Source organism: Rhododendron vialii, chromosome 12a (assembly GCF_030253575.1).
Source record: "Rhododendron vialii isolate Sample 1 chromosome 12a, ASM3025357v1".
Classification (NCBI taxonomy): domain Eukaryota; kingdom Viridiplantae; phylum Streptophyta; class Magnoliopsida; order Ericales; family Ericaceae; genus Rhododendron; species Rhododendron vialii.
In genome coordinates, this window is record NC_080568.1 from 10325770 (window position 1) to 10341092 (window position 15323).

General features: G+C 38.3%; 3 protein-coding genes across 3 annotated transcripts; 1 reads left to right on the plus strand and 2 right to left on the minus strand.

The window, feature by feature from the left end:
* Window positions 1-216: 216 nt before the first annotated feature.
* Window positions 217-9362, minus strand: LOC131311217 (transmembrane emp24 domain-containing protein p24delta9-like). The gene is made up of 4 exons (XM_058338569.1): window positions 8989-9362; window positions 7682-7891; window positions 699-775; window positions 217-611 (listed from the first exon to the last, which is right to left on the minus strand). The coding sequence occupies exons 1-4, from the start codon at window positions 9199-9201 to the stop codon at window positions 467-469; spliced, it is 645 nt and encodes a 214-aa protein (XP_058194552.1). The 5' UTR covers window positions 9202-9362; the 3' UTR covers window positions 217-466.
* A 1199-nt stretch (window positions 9363-10561) lies between these two features.
* LOC131311697 (uncharacterized) lies at window positions 10562-11369 on the plus strand. Its single transcript, XM_058339242.1, has 2 exons — window positions 10562-10764; window positions 11192-11369. The coding sequence occupies exons 1-2, from the start codon at window positions 10612-10614 to the stop codon at window positions 11345-11347; spliced, it is 309 nt and encodes a 102-aa protein (XP_058195225.1). The 5' UTR covers window positions 10562-10611; the 3' UTR covers window positions 11348-11369.
* Window positions 11370-11808: 439 nt separating this feature from the next.
* On the minus strand, window positions 11809-12749 carry LOC131311148 (glutamate receptor 2.7-like). The gene is made up of 2 exons (XM_058338482.1): window positions 12479-12749; window positions 11809-12354 (listed from the first exon to the last, which is right to left on the minus strand). The coding sequence occupies exons 1-2, from the start codon at window positions 12677-12679 to the stop codon at window positions 11926-11928; spliced, it is 630 nt and encodes a 209-aa protein (XP_058194465.1). The 5' UTR covers window positions 12680-12749; the 3' UTR covers window positions 11809-11925.
* Window positions 12750-15323: the final 2574 nt, after the last annotated feature.

Consider the following 15323-nt stretch of genomic DNA (forward strand, 5'->3'; position numbering starts at 1 on the left):
CTGTTTCCTGAACTTGGTTTCAATTCACCATAGGCAAACAGGTGTTATTGCATTCTACATGGAAATCAACAGCCTGTTTGATTTAAGTCCATTTTTAAATAGGCATCGACATAGTTACGCAAACAAATTAAGAGACAAGAAGAGAATTTAGTGGCAATTTATCCTCATCTTTTGATAGCTCGAGCAGAATGAAGCTTTGCTAGTTAGAGGGGCATGAGAAGCAATATTTTTTTCCCAGTTTTATTCTCTCCAATTTCTTCTCATATCTTTACTAAGGGCATTTTTAGCACTCTCTAGGAGAAAAACCAAACCAAGGGCGAAATGGCATCCCAGTTCAATGTTCTTCGCTCATGTTTTACTATGTGTAACTCAAATCATCAGACTTAGACATAAAATGTTTGTTGTAAATGACAGCGACATAAAATTGTACATGACTAAAAACTGCAAAAGAAGACCGATGCTAGACTTATATAAGCTTCTTCTTTTCGAAAAAGGTCTTCAAGTGCCATAGTTGCAAGCCTGCCACCGATATGCAAACAAAAAACGAAAGGAAACTCAACCAACCCATTCTGGAATTGGTTGTTCTGTTAAGCTCCTGCATTTCTTCTTCCCTGCAACAAGCATGAAATATATGTTTGAAACGTCAGAAGAACACCCAATGTCATGAATCGTTGAAGAAAAAAATATTTTCCACTTGCCTTTCACGGAGATAATACATCTCATCATGAATCGATGAAACTGTTTCATATAATTTCTTCAGCTCTATTTCCATGGCCTGGTAGACAAAAAAAGCAAAGAGGTAGTAAAACTAAATTGGACAAAAGCATAGTTGATAGAAGAATAGATATGCATATAGCCTACACCACATATCCATCAGAGAGTATTGCCCTCAGCACCACCTAGTGATTTGCAAGGAACCCCACCACATCTATGTGGGGGCTTATGCTTAAACCCCACCAAGCAGTTGTGGAGACTTGAACCCAAACATTGAGCAAGGACACCAATCACTTACCCATAGAACCAAAAACCAACCACTTAGTGGTGGACAAAAGAATATAGCAAAGGGTTTAGTGCTACTATTAGATCAAGCAAACATTTTGGCTATTCTATCTAGAATCTAGAATGAACCACAGTTCAAGGTTGTGTTAAGCTTGGAATAGTGTAACTAGCAACTAGAAATTAAACACATGAGCATTTGTTCGTTTCACGAATTGTGGATGCACAAAGCAACCTAAGTTTGTTTATTAGGTTCTTCATTTATGGATTACAAGTTTCACCCCATGCATAGAACAACAACATTGAAAGGCCAACATCACATTGTAACAACCACACAGCCGCTACGCAGCAACAAATAAACAATCCAAAGTAACTATGTCCTATAAGAAATACTACTCCCTCCGTCCCAAAAAGAATGACGATTTTTGAAACTCGTATCATTTTTCATCGCTTATATCTTTTGATCTATAATATTTTTCATGAGTTTGAAAACTTTGTGTAATAGAACTAATCGAAAACTATCAAACAAGATCCATATTGCATATTTTTTGAGATCCACATTAAAAGATATAAGAAATTGAAATTGGCACAGATATCAAAAAATTGACATCCAATTTGGGACGGAGGGAGTAATCCAGAAGCTGCACGAAAAACAATAAAAAGAAAACAACCAGAACGACAACACGTGCAATTACCTAGGGAACTTAAAAAGAAGCACAGAGCAGTCAAATCTACTGGTAAGGGAAACAGTGAAAGAAAAATAGCATAAAAATTGTTGCATAAAAAAAAAAAACACATTGGCAGAGAATGAGCATTAAAATGGGATAATTGAAACAACCAGTTCATCAGATAGCAAATATTAAACGCAATATCTCATTCTGTTTTCTAATATAGCAAATGAAGTAGCAGCTCTCCACCTAATTGTTTCGGCGTTCAGCAGTTATAACCAGCTCTCCCCTCTAGAAGATGAATATTTTGTTGTGTTCTCGTGTCCTCAGACATTGGAACTAGACAAATCTGACACTTAAACATAGCCTCATCTGACACCCCAACCTGAGTCCAATATATACGGTGTATGCTTAAAACAGAGGTGGATGAGTTTTTGAATAACAAGGTATTTTTAGGTCATACCACTCAAACAAGCTTTGATTGGTCAGCATGAGTCATCCTTAGTGTGGAAAGGTTTCTGGGGTGGTAGGAATAACCTAAGGTGGCCCATTTCTGCACATATAGATTCTACCGGGAGAAGGCACTTGACTTTGAGTTGGTGTAACACGTGCATAAAAAAGTGACTTGGAAAATCTTCTTTTTTACATAGCCAGGATGCAAGAGAGCTCTGGACTTTGGTTCTTTCTTGGTTTTAGGTGAAGGAGTTTCCTTTAAGAGAGGCCAAATTGCTTCATGATTTTGGCAAGGGGCTCAAGCGCGGAAGATACTTAGGAGGAAAGATCAGTCATAGATTCTCTTGTGCATTGTGTAAGAAAAAAGGTGAATCAATGAATCAACTTCTATCCACTGCAATTTGCAAGAGATCCTTGGACTTTGGTTTTTTCTTGGACTAAAGAGGAGGTGTTCCTTGACAGAGTTGACAAGTTGCTTCATGGTTTTGGCAAGGGGCTCAAAGTGCGGAAGAGAATTGAGGAAGACGACTCGGTTGATTCTGTTGTGCACTAGTGATTATTTGGAAGGAGAACAATTGGTTACCTTCTGATGGAATAATGGGTCGTACATTGTATACTCTTGAAAGTTATTTGTTGTGTTTTCGTAGTCACAAAGAATCAGGGATTATTAAGCCCTTCTCTTGAACAATTCTTGGATTTTTGTAGACTTTACCTGCAAATGCTATCTATTTTACATATTTCATATACTGGTCACATTCCTTATTTTTTCTGAAAAGTAAAAATTTTATTCAAAAGGGGCATCAAGGGGATGCCACCCATGTACAAAAGAAAGCAAGAACAAAAGGCCAAAAAGCTGACAACCCCCCAAAACTTCTACTCAATCCACGGAGCCTATACTCCATTCTAAACACCAAAAATATCTAACATGTCACATCCCTTGTGCCGTCTTTTGGAATGAAATCTTGACTTATCAGAAACAAAACAACGGATGAACAATGAAAATAAATTACAAGGTGAGAGATGGCAGTGCAAGCGTTAGTCTTGTTCCTCAACATGGGTAATCTTAAGACATTGGTGGCCAGTCAGTTTTCTAATTTTATGGTTCCATTACAATAGTCTACAAACTGACGGCCTCTAGACTGAAAGTGGGACTTCCAACTAAGCATTTGTGGGATGCAGGATATGTACCTCATTCGCAAAACAAATGACTACATCAAACTCAGATGTATGGACGAATCACAACATGTGAAGGGACTATTTTCAAGTCCATTTAGTATAAAACCCGATCCATAGGGATCTTAATAGGTCAGAATAAGCAAGTTTCTTCACTATTTAGATAATTTCAGGCATCTTTGTCTACACATGCAACAAAAAGCAAGGAGCAGTAGGACCTAATAGGACTAGATACAGCTTGAACATAGTCATCGATAGCTTTAAGGCCTCAATATTTAATGCAAATCACTGAAAGTTGTTTTGTATAACTAAGTTCGAGAAAAACAAAGAACACAATAGGGAGAGTACAGAAAGAATATCACAACACAAGGAGTTCAAATGCAGAAGAACATTTACACAAACATGTAGATTTATGGAAGCAAGTTCAGACAGGCATTAGTGCTGCAAAATATTGGATTGATTCAACAAAAGAGATATAAAGCAGAAAAGGGATCATATAGATATTATCGGGAAAAAAACAGTGTTTTTAAAGACATGAGATAAGGCCTTAAGGTGTGTATATATAAATGTAAATGGGGAACGGACACGCTACGTGTATATATAAATGTAAATATACATATATATAGTCCGGTTCCTATCCACACCTCTTACTGTCCGCACCTCTCATTTCCCGATCGAATTTCGATGATCCGAGCTGCTCAATGTGTTCAGAACGTGATTTTAAGGGTACCCACGAGAAATTTGGCAAAAAAAAAGATCGCGAAGGGCTTGATTTGAGCAGTTATTTATTAAACCGTTCAATAAAAAATTGTTGGGACGAAACCCTTTCCGGTCATTTTTTTTTGCCGATTTCTCGCGAGTACCCTAAAAATCACGTTTTGATCACATTGAGCGGCTCAAATCATCGAAATTCGATCGGGTAAGGGAAGGTGCGGACCTAAGCTTAGGTCAGGGATCCGACTGGATGTGTGTGTGTATATATATAAACGGGACGGTTCCGGGGACCCCTAAAAAAACCCTCCAAATCTTAATCTCATAGTTTCCGATCAAATTCTGATGATCTGAGCCGTTCAATGTGTTTAGAACGTGATTTTAAGGGTGCTCGCGAGAAATTGACAAAAAAAATAACCCGGAAGGGCTTGATTTAGCAGTTTTGTATTGAACCGTTCAATAAAAAACTGTTCAGATGAAGCCCTTCCCTGTCATTTTTTTTGCTGATTTCTCGCGAGTGCCCTTAAAATCACATTTTGATTACGTTGAGCGGCTCGGATCATCAAAATTCGATCGGAAACTTGCGGGGTTTTTTAGGGATCCTCGGAACCGCCCCGTGTATATATATATATATATATATATATATAAAAGGGCGCTCTTACCGTATTACGGTAAGGATGCCCCTTTTCCGACCAATTTGCTATGATCTGAGCCGCTCAATGTGTTCAGAACGTGATTTTTTAAGAGTATTTGCGAGAAATTAGCAAAAAAAAGACCAAAAAGGGCTTGATTCGAGCAGTTTTTGTTTATATTTTATCGAATGGTTCAAATAAAAACTGCTCAAATCAAGCCCTTCCCGGTCTTTTTTTTTGCTGATTTCTCGCGGACACTCTTAAAATCACGTTCTGAATACATTGAGTGGCTTAGATCATAGCAAATTGGTCGGAAAAGGGACGTCCTTACCGTAATACGGTAAGGGCGCCCTTATAAGAAGTGGACTACACACACACAGACAGTCAAGTGAACACATTGAGCAGCTTGGATCATCAAAATTTGGTCGGAAAAGGGGACGCCGTTATCGTAATACGGTAAGGGCACCCTTATAAGAAGTGGACTATATATATATATATATATATATATATATATATATATAGGAGCGGTTCTGAGGACCCCTAAAAAACCTATAAAAAAAACTCCCCAAAGTTCCCAATCGAATTTTGATGATCCGAGCCGCCCAATATAATCAGAACGTGATTTTAAGAGCACCAGCGAGAAATCAGCAAAAAAAATGACTGGGAAGTGCTTCATCCGAATAGTTTTTTATTGAACTTTATTGAACGGTTCAATAAAAAACTGCTCAAGTCAAGCCCTTTCCGCTTATTTTTTTTTGTCAATTTCTCACGGGCACCCTTAAAGTCACGTTCTGAACACATTGAACAGCTCGAATCATCAAAATTTGATCGGAAACTATGAGATTAAGATTTGGGGGGTTTATTTAGGGGTCCACGGAATCGCCCCGATATAACGGGGCGGTTCCGAGGACCCCTAAAAAAGCCCCCCAAAGTTCCCGATCGAATTTTGATGATCCGAGCCGCTCAATGTAATTAGAATGTGATTTTAAGGGTACCCGCGAGCAATTAGCAAAAAAAATGACCGGAAAGGGCTTTATCCGAACAATTTTTTATTGAACTTAATCTCATAGTCTGTTCGGATGAAGCCCAATCAAAAATTTGATCGGAAACTTTATTTCTCCCAAGTTTAAATTGCAAAATGTAAACAAAACGAAATGGATGAGTACCAAACACCAATACCATTCAAACATAAGGAAGACATGTCCTAGATGAGTGAGATAATTAAATTGACACATACAAGCTATACCACACAATATAAGATATACAAGATATATAAACTACCAGTACATATACATTACTACCATAAGACTACCAATGTTATACATAACATATAAACCGATCCTTTTTTTGTATATGCATCTAAAGTTATATAATTATAAACTGTTATTGTGGTTAATGGTACATCAAATATACATATTTTTACATAACTACTGAGAGAGAACAGGTTGATCGTTGAGAGTAGTAGTCTGATGTTAGGGTTTCACCTGTTAAGGACTTGTTTTCATAGGTTTAATTACACTTAAACCAAAAACTTTTGAGTAATAACATAATTATCCCCCAAAAATTTTAAAAAATACATTTACACCCCCGCCGTGTCCCCTAATGTGTCCCCCTCAAAAAAATTAACTTAAATTATTGGTCAGACATGTTGGACACGTTTCTAGCCATGTCCATGTGTCCGACACGGCGATACGGCAACCATTAGAGGTGTCGGTGACTCGGTGCATCATAGAATTTGAGAAATCCGGCGAATGATCTTTGGATTGAAAAAAAGAGTGAAAATAATAATAAATCTCCTCTAAGCCTAGAAATAAACATGGCCATGAAAGGATGTAACCAAAGCTCATTCAAGGTAACAAGCTAAAGCTATATTTGTAGGCTGACATTATTTCGCACACCAATTTTTATCAAGCTAAGCCATGTTGTATGCTATTTGTGCTTGTTTTTCAGTCATCTCTCTTTCTCTCTCGCATAATTTATTTCTGTAACCTACCAATAGTTATTTTCTTTCTCTCAAATCAAATAAATATCTGCTGGTTGAGAGAGAGACCTTTAAAACTCAAAAGAACACCACTAGGTGATGACATACAAAAGCCAAAGACCTAAAGACCTTCAAAATGAATGTTTGAACTTTTAAGTCTTTTCTACAGGAAGGGCCACATTAGGATTCTCGAATCCATCTCTTGCAAGGTTCAAACAGTGCATTAGAAGCTACTCTTACCTATTAGACCACGTGATTATAAATTAATCATTTAAAACTAGATTTCTTCAAATCGGGGCAATGTACGATTTGATTCGATCTGCAACTTGTTAAAGGACCATTTCGATTCTCGATTTGACAGCTACGAGACATGTCCTGAATTTTCTTCCGTTTCTGAGGCCCACTAGCTTATTTTGATCCTGAACTTGCAGTGTCAAGAATTTCATGAACCCCAACGCACATTCTAAGCACATTGCTAATGGTTTAGGTCGAAAAGAAGAAAGAGACCAAGTGTTGGCCCACTGGTTGAGGTGCTCCTTTACAAAGTAGTCTCATTAGCTATGAGAGCAGAGGTGCAGTAACCCTTCCCTCTCCCGCAATTGATCCAATAGGCCATGTTCTTCCAATTACTAAAAAGAAAATTGCAAAAAGAAATATAAACACACGATACAGTTGTTTCGTAATCTAATTTCAACAGGATCATCAATCAATAATCTATTTATCACAACACTCATATATGTTTGATGTTTCTGTATGTTGAGCCCAAAAATTCTATCCTAGTCAGTCTCAGTCTCCCTCTCTCATTATTTGGGCTGTTTAAGGATTCCATCAAAAGAATCTCACATTTTTTCATGCAAATTTGGGTGCATAGTAAAAAAAATTCAACTAAATCCACATGAAAAGTCAATAAAGCAAGCTACAATCAAAATCCAAAACCAAACCTATCACCATGAAGATCCTTTCTTCCCACTTAAGTGTGCAACAAAAACTCATTGCCACCAAGTATACCAGTGAGCCAAACATTTATAGAACTTACAAACGTAAAAAATATGCAAAGAGGGACTCACATCGATTGAGCCTTTCTTAGCCACGTTGGTCCAATCCTTAGCAGCCACACCAGACTTCCAATCAAAGTCAACTGTGATTGTTGCTTGCGGCTTGTGATCAGCTGCCCAAAAGCAAGCCATGTAGTCCCCGGCCTCCGATGCCTGGAAAGCAAACTGTCCAGACGGCACATGGTCCGCATAATGATAGCTATTCCCGTACTGCGATGTCACCTAATATAAAAACAAAAGACCAATACGTTCAAAATGGAATCCATAAAAAGCCACCTTAGGACTTCTGAGAACGTGAAAATAAATAGAAATTCCCAATTTTCTTGTCTGTAAGCCACAAATTCCTCCAATTGGCAGCTAAGGAAGTTCAAGAAAACCAAATATACAAATTCCAACATAGACCAACAAAACCATCCTTTTGGCATCTGAAAAATGAAAGAAAATAAATGTTCACCAAATAAAAAAGAAGCCAATCTAAATAAAATACCCATAAAAACCTCCTTTCTAGCTGCTGAGAAAATGTAATGGAATGACAATTCCTATATTCTTACCTATGTCTACAAGTCACACAATCCAAACAAAACCTAACAAGTTCCTACCAGCCAAGAAGGTTCAAAAAAACCCATTTTTCTTTTGCAAACCACAAATTCAAATAACATCCCAAGTTCCTCCTTTTGGCAACTGAGGTGTTCAAGAAAACAAAAGAAACAAATTCCAATATAGACCCATAAAACTCTCCTTTTACAATCTGAAAAAACAGGAAGAAAACGAATGATCCCCTAATAACAAAAGGGAAAGAAGCAAATCCAGATTAATAAATACATTAAACCCTCCTTTCTAACTGCTGAGAAAACGCAATAGAATGACAATTCCATATGTAACCTATATCTACAAGCCAGAAATCCAAACAAAACCCAAGAAACCACTCCAATTACCGGCCAAGAAACTTCAACAAAATGAAAATCCTCCCATAAACTTGAGTACAAGAAAACCCCATAAAACCCTCCTTTCTAACTGCTGAGAAAATGCAATAGAATGACAATTCCAAATCTCACCTGTGTCTACAAGCCATAAATAAAAAATAAAAAAACCCAAGAAATCACTCCAATTGCCAGCCAAGAAACTTCAACAAAATGAAAATCCTCTCACAAACTGAAGTACAAGAAAAACCCACAAAAACCCTTCTCACGAATTCCCGTTCCCATATCTCTTACACCCTAACCCACAAATTGCAAGAAAATCCAAGAAAACTAGATTTCAAGAAAAAACCACAAAAACCTTTCTTTTAAATTCCAAGAAAACTGAGAGTCGTGGCATACCCTAACGGTGATCTTGTGAGAATCGGGCAAGGGATGGCCTTCGCTGGGGTTGACAATTGTGTACTTTCCAACAGTCATGGCATTGGTCTTGATGTCTTCAGATATGCACTTGGTGTGGCCCGATTGGAGATCGAACCGGAGTGATTGGGCGGTGTTTGATATAAACCCTAGGATCAAAAGAAGAGACACGAGTATAAATCTGTGGATCGCCATAGGGTTTGAAGAGAGAGAGAATTGGAGAGAGAGTTGTTAGATTATGGGTTAGCTCCAATGGCGGAGGGGATATAGGGTATTACTGATTTCTTTCTACGCTGCAGATAATTTGGATTTGGTCTAACTTAAATTTTTTTTTTTTAAATGAGTAGGATTACTATGGGCCGACCGTAATTTTGCGCAGACATTACTTTTTTTTTTTTTTTTGAGTAGGATTACTATGGGCTTGATTTGTTTTAAGGTGAAATACGAGTACGTGAATATAGAATTAAAAGATTTTTTTTTTTGTAATTAAAAAATTGATACGAAAGCGGATATAATAATGTTGTGGGAGAGAGATGGTGTTACCACATTCGGTCTCAAGCAATGATATTATATTCATCATTTATATTCGAGTGACAAATATCGTATATACTATCTGAGATGATTGTATAGTTGTCCTCTATCTTGTCGACAAACAGGCCGTTAATGTCAAATGATTTGTTTTCTCGTTAGTTTTTTGTTTAATTTTTTTAGTATAATTTATCACTTATTTGAGAAGAATTTAAACAATATAAAAAATCAGCTTTAGTGAGTTTTCTGGGCTTTTAATAAATTTTCTGTAGATTCGACTTGTAAACAAATATGATTGAATCCAAAAAGTAAATTCGGATCCGATACCCGTAAAAGTTTTAATAAAACGACCACAATGACGATGACAACAATATTAGAAAAACAAGAAGTCTAAAACCAAACTCAAAATACACACACTCGCATAAATGTGACCTGTCCCATGCATTTTCTGTGAACACTAGACGTAATGCCACTAACTATTTTTTTTGTCTTGCAGTGTGTTTGCTTGGAAAGGGTTCCAGAATAAAGGGTCCGAAGCCTTGGATCTCATCTTAGAAATCAACAATTGAGAGTCGTTCATTATCGAGATGAGATTCGAACCGTCGGATGTACGATTCGAAGACTCAGAGGTGCGCAGCATTGAAGGCTTAGAGGTGCGCAGCACAATGCTACACACACCACTGCACAACACCACCATCTCCCAGTTCCTTAATATTGGATGCTGCAGCGGGAGTAATAGTAATATTAGGAGGGCGCCGCTATTCGCAGCGTAGTTCTTGCTACTCTCAGCCGATTAAAACTTTTATCAATTACGGACAAAAATGCCCTCGTGCAATTTGACCATTATACCCCTAAGACCTCATGTTATTTGACCATTTTACCCTTTAAGAATATTACATAACCCATTACATACAACCACATACTCTCATCTCCCTGATTTCCCTCCCTCCCTCCCAGAATGTCTCCTCCCTCCCCCATTCAAACTCCTACATTTTCATCCCTACCCAGCTGTCACCACCCACCACCAGCAGCCAAGTCTGCCTATCTTCCTCCCCTCCTCTTCCTCCTAAATTGTCAATGAAAATCTCGATTGCTTCCTCTCCCTCCATTGATAAACAAGAAATAGTTGACCTATCAATACACCACGATTTGGAGTCGGAAGATCACACAATGAAAGTTCAGAAACAAGTCACAAATGTTGTAGTAACGGAGCAAAAATCGCAGCAAGAGGTAAGCCTGCCCTCCATTTTCAATTTCAGTTCTGGCCCAACACAGTTGGACACACAGTGCAAAAACTTTATTAACTTTTCGAACTCTAATGTCTGAATTATGTAGCACTATTCGGATATTAATATCCGAATATTGTCAACATTGTTGAACTCTTATATCCGAATTTAGTGCCAGTTTTCAGATATTAATATCTGAATGAAACTGTAGAGAATCCTGCACTTACAGTTGGACACACAGTGCCAAAACTTTGCTAACTTTTCGGACTCTAATGTCTGAATTATGTATAACTATTCGGATGTTAATATCCGAATATTGTTAACATTGTTCGACTCTTATATCCTAATTTAGTGCCAGTTTTCAGATATTAATATGTGAATGAAACTGCAGAAAATCTTGTACTTACCTGGTTTGTCTTTGGGTGTTACAGGGTGACACTTCAACACTTGGTAGTTATGTAGGGCCATCGACTATACCTACTTCCACTCGTCCTCTGTACAATTATACGGAGCATTTTACAACGGAGACGGTGAGTGTTTTTTTGATAAAGCATTTATTATGTGCAATCTTATATTACGGGCTATAATTTTTTTTTTTTTATGTGTGTAGGTTTTCCATCCGATGAAGCGTTGGTAGATTGGATAAGATGCACCGGTAAATAACACGGGTTTATCATTGTGATTAAGGGTTCTGAGAAATGTATTAAGAATCACACACCTATAGGATGAGGTTTTCATGTGAAAGGAGCGGTAAGTATAGGCCGTTTGTGAAGAAGGTTGATGGGAAGGAGGTAGCTGTGAAGAAGAAAGTGCGGTCCACAGGCACCAAAAAATGTGAATGCCCATTTGAATTGAAAGCTGTAAAGAGTAATGATGGTTGGACTGTCTCTGTCCCAATGGCACTCACAACCATCAAAATCTTCACAGGGAAATCCACTCTAGCTGCAGAACATTTATAACCAGGATAATATTTGCTACTTGATTTCCAACAGCCAAGTAAAAAGGAATTTCAGTGCAAATGGTGTTCCTCATGTAGTCAATCCTAGTGTGGACACAAAATATTGATGTCTACTATAACAGCTTTGTAGTCTTTGAGATGACATACAGTTATTGTTACATTAATTACAAAGGTTACAGTACTATCCACCGAACACAATCCAAGTTTTTAGCTAATTTCAATTTCAGGCACTACCCGACGAGAGGATGGAGATCTCCATGGACTTCTAATCTCGGCATTCATCAAGTAACGTGCAACTCTAACCGTCTTGACCGAAACGCTCTCATTACTTACATTCACGTCAGCCACTTGAGACGACTGATGACGACAGTAGTTCCTTAGTAAGTGCCCAAGGAATAGGAGAAAACAAACAAAGGAAGTGCCAACAGAGAAGAGGAATAGGCCCCAGAAGCTTTGGATGCTCAAGCTATTAACGTTCTCCTCCGTCATACTCTCTGTCATATTCTGATAAAATTTTGAACACACTTTGTTGGGAGTTAACCACGCCTCTTCTAGCCCTTTTAGAGTCTCGTCCTCTGAGAGTAAGAGAATGGCTTCCAAGACACTGGCAACTAGTGAAGAACCTTTTTGGAATACCTGCATAGGAACATCAATATATGAAGACATCTTTGTACATGCTTTGTAGTCATCAAGTACTATGAAATAAAAGGAAAAGAAACGCCTAAAAAAAAAGAAAATATTTTGAATGTTCAGTACTCACAAAGCCAAATCCACGAAATCTGTATGTGGTTCCAATGATGGTAAATTTCCTGCAATTTCTATTGACAAAAACTTTGGCATAAGGGATCTCAAGAAATGCTGTCAAGATATTGCCAGCATCGAACTCCTGTAGATACTCACCCCCGTCGTTGATGAGACTTACATTCTTGTAGTTAAGCACATCTCGGACGTAATTATGCATGAATGTATAATTATCACAACCGACTTTTGATGGAGACCAGTGTTTCGGTTGGAGTCGTGAGATTGTGAGCATAGACAAAACAGGATTAACACATGATTTGTTCTTAATTCGTATTCCTTCTCCTGAGAAAATAATTTTTAGCACCTACTACATGACTTTCAGCACTTATGTAGTGCTCTACATACAGCTGGTACATGGTAACATAACTAACTACCATATTAAATGCTTTTTGGTTCCAAATGATATGCACTCATAGGTCATCTAAGACTCTTTCACTATTTGACTAACAAAGAAATCTAAAGGTTACTGGCACAAATACAATAAAACTAAAAACCGAAATAAAGGGGACTAATCGGACTGTAATGTCCGAATGGGGTATAAAGATTTGGTTATTAAAATCCAAACGAGACAATAAATTTTGGATATTAAATTCTGAATGAGCTAATAATTCAACTTTTATAATATTCGACTAGGGGGCCAATCGAAAATTAAAATCCGAATGAGGCAATCAATTTCAGATATTAAAGTCCGAATAGGGGGCAAACAATCATCTATCCGAAACTGTGAAAAACAATCGGACTCTAATGTCCGATTTAATTTTAAATACACAAAATAGCGTGCTGTGAGTTTCTCAGGAAAAAAACAAAAAACAAACGGAAAAAAATCCGCATAATAACAAGATTCAAAATTTTACCGATGTTCAACTTCGAAATCATTGGTGATGCCGGCGAGGTGTGTTTTCTTCTCACACCTCGCTTGAAAGTTGCGCTAATGTGGTGGGAGTGGTGCTGTGGTGGGGACTGTATAGAAGAAGAAACGGGGAAGAGAGAGAGACACAGACGGGGTGGGGAGGCGGGGGAGAGAGAGAGAGATAGGGTGGCGTGGGGGTGGGTGGGTGGGTGGTGGCGCTGTGGGGTGGGGAGGCAGAGATTTACAGCAGAACGAGGGAAAAAAGAGAGAAGAGAGAGAAAAGGAACGAACATGAGAAGAGAAGGACATAGGTGTTGGGATTCTTTTGTTGGGTTGTATGTATAATGTATACAAGGGCAAAAAGGAGAGTTCAAGGATATTCTTTTGGCTGCAAGTAGCAAATCCTTATAATGTGGCGGTTTGTAGGTAGCAATTGGCTGCGGGTAGTAGAAACTATGCTGCGAATAGCAGTGGCCTATTAGGATGTATTTGTGTGTGTGGGCCACATTGTTGTTTAATAAGTTTAATAGTATTAGGAGGTATTTTTGATCGGCAAGTAGCCAGGATTGATGGTGTATGTAGTTTTTATTCTCATGTAATTAAATTTCTTTTGGTTAGCTCATTGCTAACCATATGTATTTTTTTAATAGCAAAAAATTTTTTTATTAATTTTTAAAATTGTTAAAAAGATTAAGAGGACAATGGGAACGGTAACAAAGTGCCCAGTTTGAGACGTAATCTCTTGATTGGCAAGATGCCAACCAAGAAAACATCCAAATAAATAGGTTCATAAAACATATGAGACGCAGCACAAAGCCACAAACACCTAAAGGCCAAAAAGTCCAGATAACAAGGGATATATAAAACCATATGTGTTTCATTTTGTGTTCCTTTTTGGGTTCAGGATTGGTATATGATTGTCGAGCATAAGATTGTCAACATTGTTGTGATACTTTCTCCTCATTTTGATGCCATCGTGCTCCCCATCCTTTTAATTTTTGTAAATACTAATTACATTCAAAGATTAATTAAATTTCTTTTTTTACTGTTCAAAGAAAAAAAATAAGTGCTAGTCATTGAATATTGTCTTCCAAGCAGGAAGTCGAAGAGATTCATATCATAATAGGAGGGGGGAGGGGGCTGACGCCTCCTCCGATTCCACCTCCCCTTTCCCTTTCTCTCCCTCTTCTCTCCCTTCCCCTCTTTTACGGTCCTGATTCAACTTCTCTTTGGTTTGGGTGTTGTTCGTGGGTGTTGAGATCTGGCGTCTAGGTTCCCGGCGGTGACTCGTGTTTCTGGTCTAACTAGCTACTCCTTGGTCTCCCAGATCTGGTAATGGAGCCGATGGGTTTAGCGAGCGGTGGTTGTGGTGGTGGATTAATAATGGTGAGTTGAGGTTAGGGTTTTTTTTTTTCTTTTGGTTTTTTCACTTACTGGCTTAGTTCGAGTGTTTTCCGATCTAGGTCCTCCTAGATTCGGCCTATGCTAGTTTTGGTTTCCCCCAAGTTTGGCGGTTGGGTTGTGAGCGAAATAAGTTAGTTAAGGTTTGGTAGGTGGTCGGAATGAGGTCTACGGTGGTGGTCGGTTGTGTCGGTGGTGCTTCTTGTGGGTTTCCGGCAGTGGTAGCTATGGCGCTGTTGTTGGGGTGTTTCGGTAGCAGCTCAGGTCCAGTCTGTAAGGCTGCATTTTGTCCTGGTTCTAGGCTTGGTTTGTTCGGCTTCAACGACTCGATTCGACAGAGGAGGCGTGCAGTTCTTCGAGAGCCATGGGTGAATCAATCGGTCGGTGTTTACTCCGGTAGGAGAGAGCTGTTCTCTTCTTTAGTTGTTTCTTAGTTGTTTTTTTTTTTTTTTTACAGATTTTGTGGGCAACGTGTCCTTAAAAGGATTCCGTTCCTTTTAGACACCTGATCAAAAGAGCGCTAATCGGAACGAGCGCTCGTAATTCAGAGAGT